Source organism: Rana temporaria, chromosome 1 (genome assembly GCF_905171775.1).
Source record: "Rana temporaria chromosome 1, aRanTem1.1, whole genome shotgun sequence".
Lineage (NCBI taxonomy): Eukaryota > Metazoa > Chordata > Amphibia > Anura > Ranidae > Rana > Rana temporaria.
Window position 1 is genome coordinate 99,793,558 of NC_053489.1, and position 6,483 is coordinate 99,800,040.

At 43.5% G+C, this 6,483-nt stretch overlaps 1 protein-coding gene across 2 annotated transcripts in view; it reads left to right on the top strand.

Annotated features, from left to right (window-relative positions):
- Window positions 1–6,483, top strand: part of POC5 (POC5 centriolar protein) — a 70,425-nt gene that overhangs the window by 18,082 nt on the left and 45,860 nt on the right. For both annotated transcript variants that reach the window (XM_040341203.1, XM_040341212.1), the window contains exon 3: window positions 1,176–1,323. In XM_040341203.1, coding sequence (XP_040197137.1) covers window positions 1,176–1,323 — 148 coding nt within the window. The remainder of the gene's footprint in view (window positions 1–1,175; window positions 1,324–6,483) is intronic.

A 6,483-nucleotide genomic window follows, 5' to 3' on the forward strand; every position in this document is an offset into this window, starting at 1 on the left:
TACCCAAATTATATTTTTATAATTTTTTCCCACAAATAGAGTTTTCTTTTGGTGGTATTTGATCATCTCTGCGATTTTTTTATTTTTTGCGCTATAAACATAAAAAAACAGAAAATTTTGAAAAAAAACACTATTTTTTACTTTTTGTTATAATAATAATATCCCAATTTTTTTTTAAAAAAAAAAAAAATTTCCCTCGGTTTAGGCCGATACGTATTCTTCTACATATTTTTGTTAAAAAAAAACGCAATAAGCGTATATTGATTTTTTTTTTTTTTTACTAGTAATGGCTGCGATTTTTTTTTTTTTTTTTTTTGTCAGGCCTGCGATATTGCGGCGGACGTATCGGACACTTTTGACACAATTTTGGGACCATTCACATTTATACAGCGATCAGTGCTATAAAAATGCACTAATTACTGTATAAATGTGACTGGCAGTGAAGGGGTTAACACTAGGGGGTGAGGAAGGGGTTAAATGTATTCCCTCATTGTGTTCTTACTGTGTGGGGGGAGGGGGGTGACTGGGGGAGGGGACCGATGCTGTGTCCCTATGTAAAGGGACACAGATCGGTCTCCTCTCTCCCTGACAGCACGTGGAGCTCTGTGTTTACACACAGAGCTCCACGTCCCTGCTGTCACCGACGATCGCGGGTGTCTGGCTCCCGAGCGATGTGCCGGGCACGTTGTTTCCCCGCTGCGCACCCCCAGCGGCGCGCACAGGGAATGACAACAATAGAACGTCTAAAGACGTCCACTCAGCACTTGAGAGCCGCGCAGTGGACGTCTTTCGTCTATAGCGCGGCCCTCTAGTGGTTAAATGCATTTTTCTGGATTTTGTTGTTCCGTCTCTCACTGTTAAAATAAACAGACCATTAAAATTTATAGACTGATCATTTCTTTGTCGGTGGACAAAATCGGCAGGGGATCAAATATTTTTTTCCCCCTCAGTGCTGCATATATGTGGTGGAAATAAGACTGATTTTTTGTTTATTCATTCTAAGGGTCTTTTCTGTCTGATTACCAGTGAATTACTTCTGCTGTATACTGAGCATATTCCTATAAAGAACAGTGAATCGGCTTTCCTGCATTGCCTCTTGTCCTGGAAATTACATCCTTCTCCGCGATTCTCTACGTGGTTAAACAGCTCCTAATATTCTGACTCTTTTATGACAGGATGAATATGACCAGCTTCTTCGTTACGCTGTGGTAACTCCAAAGTTTGGGTCTCATTTCCTCAGGGAACATCAAACGACTGCTGAGCAAACCACAAGTGACAGGTTTTCAGGTCCCAGAGAATCTGTGCGTGAACAACAGGCTCCAGGTATAACGAATGATCACTGCTTGATGATCATTTTCCATACAGAACATTGGAGTTGCTTGTTGTTTTTTTTTTCTTCTTCTTTTCTTTAAGCTGAATATACTATATATATTTATTTTTACTGGTTTTGTTGATATCCTCTGCATGGAACAAACTTCAACATGGGAAATGTCTGCACAGTTACTATTTATTTAAAGCTGAATTTGGCGCACAAAAATGTATATTTAAATATAGCCGCAAAAGATATGAATACACTTTGAGTGCCAAATGGCTTTGCAAACCCAGAGATTACCTTGTAAAATTAGCAGTGATATTATTGTGCTGTTTCACAATTTATTTTTATTATTATTTTCTATTATTCTTCTTATTATTTTTTTTAAACTCTTTATTGAAAAAGGTACATGACAATGAAAGTTATCAAATGCGCTCAACATAAACGTACAAAACAATACGGTACATCTTACAGTGCAAAAATGTTGATGTCTTTACAAGTACACTGCATTTCTCAGCATATTGATCTCGATACACATGTTATAGAAAACGCCAAAGAAACACAAAACTATTAATAGCCATTTCTCAAATCTTTTAGTGATATTGTTACTGGTTGGTTACAGTAAGGGCAGAAGGAACATCAAGCATCCCACACTTTATTATACTTAGTTGGGCAACCCCTGTGTTCAAAAATGATTTTTTTCATAGGGTAATACCTGATTCACTAACCAAAGCCATTTATGTATGGATGGAGGTGTGGGCTGGATCCACTTAAAGCAGAGTTCCACCCAAAGGCGGAACTTCCGCTCATCGGATCCCCCCCCCCCCCCCCTCCGGTGCCACAATTGACACCTTTCCCACTTCCGGGCCACTTGCCACAACGTCAGTGCAGGCTCCCTCCTCCTTCCCCCTGCAGCCAGGCCAGTAGGAGAGAGGAGCGGGCCTCGCGCATGCACAGTAGCCGAAAGGCTACACTGCCGGGTACCCTTACCCGCAATGGTGGTGGCAGCAGCACCCGACAGCTGATGGAAACATCAGCTGCGGGAGCCGACATCGCTGGACTCCAGGACAGGTAAGTATCCATTTATTAAAAGCCAGCAGCTGCAGTATGTGTAGCTGCTGGTATTACATTTTTAATTATTTTTTTTTGGACGGAACACCACTTTAAATGGTACAAATTTACGGGCTATAAATGTTTCCAGTAGCACGGTCGGACTCCTAATATGTCTTGGCCATTGCTTCTCATCGAGGACACCCAACAGACACACCAGTGCGGTACATAGAACAGGAATTGATAAGACCACAGACAATATCTCCGTCACCTGTTGCCAGTATCTCACTATAACTGGACAGAGCCACATAACGTGCACAAAATCTGCACGTGGACAGGTGCACCTAGTGCAGTCCGAGGTAGGTATACGGTGCACATGTGACCCACAGAGCCCTCTGATGTGGCCCGCGACCTCCTGCTCTGGGATGGAATAGAATACTGTTATAAAAGGTCAGTTTATTACTAAAATCACAGTGTATATATGGGCATATCTGTTTAGCAGTGGTTACTGGGCTGCTTTCAAACTGATCCATAGGTGCAGAGCAGTGCTCCTGCTGGTTACCTGCACTGAGCCATAGACTTCTGTTATTACCTGCGAGTTTGGTGAGCTTTCTGAAAGTGCACCAAACCTGCAGAATATAATAGAAGTCTATTGCAAACTGCAGGAAAGCCAAAGGTACACTGCGTTGCACCCATGGTGTGGGTAAACCGCAGTGCATCAGTGTGAAAGCAGCCTTGGACCCCTTTCACCTGGTCAGTCCGACCAATTGGACCCTCCATTCACCTCTAAGTAGTGGCAGACATAAACTAACTCCAATCCGATCCGCTAGTGGGCTGTGTCTGAGCAGACACAGACATGCCATCCACTCGCTCTGCTTATTATGGCCCACGACCAGTTACTAAGTCGCTTAAGTGGCCCTCGCTCTTCAAAATGTTGGGCACCCCTGATGTAGCATATAAAGGTGGATTACTAAGTAGACTTTGCAGCACAACAAAAATGCTACAGCATATCAACACTGCAACATTTTTATTTGAAACAAATCAATAATGAATTTGTAAACAAATGAGTAGAAGCTGTTTTTAGACCCCCTGTCACACGGCCACGCTGCAGTTTGGCCTCAGCACAGGTGCAGCGGGTTTTGTTTTTTGTGCATATTATAAAGGAAAAAAAGTTGCGCTAAAATTTACCTGAGAAGCACTAGCCCACTAGTGCTGATGTGGGTGTACTTACCAAACAAATAATTATTAAAAATAAGTGATAGAATAAATCAAAACTTAATAAGAAAGAGCATTTGAATCCAACTATGTCTCGTATAACTAGACTAACAGCTTGTAAATTTAGCACACACAATAAAGTTGTTTTAACTCCCATGGGTGACAGTTGGAAGAACAAACACAGCAGAGTCTTTAGTTAATAAAGAGCAAAAGGGTGATGACAGTCTATAAAAAGTATGTTAATGGATCATCCACAGTGACACATAATCCAAAAGACACCCGGAAGGAAGTCGGGATAGAAAAGCGCCTCCACCTGAGCACACACTGTCGCTTACCGCAATGATAGGATCCCTTGTTACAGGGGATCAATGAACGCCTGTGGCTAATAACCCAGCCTATAGTCTCTGTGGCATACACCGGATGTCCCGACATCAAAAATGGTAACTCTCGTAGGAAGTCAACAGGATCAAAAATATCCCCATAAAAAAACAAAAGGCTTATATAGTGTAAACCTGTTGCATCTATTGAATTAAAAAAGACAAATGGACACTTACACTTAAGTAGATAAAAACAGTATGTAAATAATTGAGCCGGCCGGCTCTCGAATGCAGCCCATATACTTCCGGGATTGGCGTAGACACAGTGATGTCAGAAAGTAGCTCCTTCCTACACATTTCGTCACTGAAAGGACGTGTTCACGGGATAGGCAAGGTTTGTAAAATCTGGGGTGCAACTGGGCACTCCATGTAGAGTAGTAAAGTGGAGTGCTATGCACGCTACAGCAAATGGTGGGTGTGGCCAATTTTTAATGGTAGGAGTGGCTTAAGGGGTGTGGTTAAATCAAACAAAAACCTTCTGGTACCCATAAAATATGCTTAGGTTGCTGTGCCACAAGTAAGAGACCCACAGATATATATATATATATATATAACCTCTGCACAATATATTTTTTTTAGTAAAATTCAACTCTTCCATTACATACAATTTTATGTACACTCAAAATAGACAAAAAGAGGTTTGTCTGAACGTACCAGTGTACTATACTAGAATAGTCAGGGACTGCTTAGCAATCAGCTACTGTTAAGACAATGAACATTTTGTCTACAGCGGTGGCCAAAAGTTTTGAGAATGACACAAATAATAATTTTCACAAAGTCTGCTGACTCCGTTTTTATGATGGCAGTTTGCATATACTCCAGAATGCTATGAAGAGTGATCAAATGAATTGCAATTAATTGCAAAGACCCTCTTTGCCATGAAAATGAACTTAATCCTATAAAAACATTCCACTGCATTTGTGAAGAAGGCTTCAGAGCTCCCAAGAAAATCCAGCAAGCGCCAGGACTGTCTCCTACAGTTGATTCAGCTGTAGGATCGGGGCACCACCAGTGCAGAGCTTGCTCAGGAATGGCAGCAGGCAGGTGTGAGTGCATCTGACCACACAGTGAGGACATTAAAGCGGAGGTTCACCCAAAAATCAACTTTCTGCCATTAGATCCAGCATAATGCTGACATCTGCAGTATGCTGTTGTTGTTTTTTTTTTTTTTTTTTTTTGTACTTATCGTTTTATCAGCCGTTGTTATCCGGCTCCGAGCAGGGATTTCTGCGGGGAATAGGCGTTCCTAAGCCAAGCGGATTTGATTGACGGGCTGCTAAAGCGCGTCACGCCTTCCGAAAATACCGAAGTGACACTCGGGTGTTTACGGCGCCTGCGCCTGCCGTGTAGAGCTGACTGCGCAGGCGCCGTAAACACCCGAGTGTCACTTCGGGTATTTCCGGAAGGCGTGACGCGCTTTAGCAGCCCGTCAATCAACTCCGCTTGGCTTAGGAACGCCTATACCCGGAAGGAATCCCCGCTCGGAGCCGGATAACAACGGCTGATAAAATGATAAGTACAAAAAAAAAAACACGGCATACTGCAGATGTCAGCAGTATGCTGGATCTAATGGCAGAAAGTTGGTTTTTGGGTGAACCCCCGCTTTATTTATTTTTTGCTATATTTTATTTTATTTTTTTTTTTTTTTTAAGTGTATTTTGTGCGTGTACTCGAGAGAGGAGCCGGACTGCAGGAGTAGGGAGTAGGCAGGCCTCCCCCAGAGGCAATCTGCCACCTTTCTCCATGCCCCGGGTGGCAATGGTGGGTGTGTGAGGGGGTCCTCCCACACAGCCCACCCTACCTGCTCCGCTTTGAAGCCCAACGGGGCAGAGGGACTCCCTATAAGGGTGTGAGAGGATCTAGCCCGCTCAACCAGCCCCGTTAGTCCTTCGCCTCTCTTTTTAGAGACCGCGTGGTCAAAGTGCGTGCATGTTAACCCAATTTCGAGTGCGTGTAAGTGTGGTGTTTTTTTCGGGAGGGGGGTGGGCGTACTAAGCGCAGGCTTACCTCGCATAGCACACCCACCGGGAGCCGGGCTGAGACCACCAAACTCAATTCACATGTAGTTGAGACCGGGATCCGAACCTCTAGCTGCAGAACCCCCGCTTTAAAGAAGCCACTTCTCTCCAGGAAAAACATCAGGGACAAAAGGTACAGGGATTGAGGACTGGGGTAAAGTCATTTTCTCTGATGAATCCCCCTTCTGATTGTTTGGAGCATTTGGAAAAAAGTTGTCCAGAGAAGAAAAGGTGAGCGCTACCATCAGTCCTGTCGCATGCCAGCAGTAAAGCATCCTGACACCATTCATGTGTGGGGTTGCTTCTCAGCCAAGAGAGTGGCTCACTCACAATTTTTCCTAAGAACACACCATGAATAAAGAATGGTACAAAAAACATCTTCTGAGAGCAACTTCTCCCAACCATCAAGAACAGTTTGGTGATGAACAATGCCTTTTCCAGCCCTAAGGCAAAAGTGATAACTAGGTGGCTTGGGGAACAAAACTTGGACATTTTTGGTCCATGGCCAGGA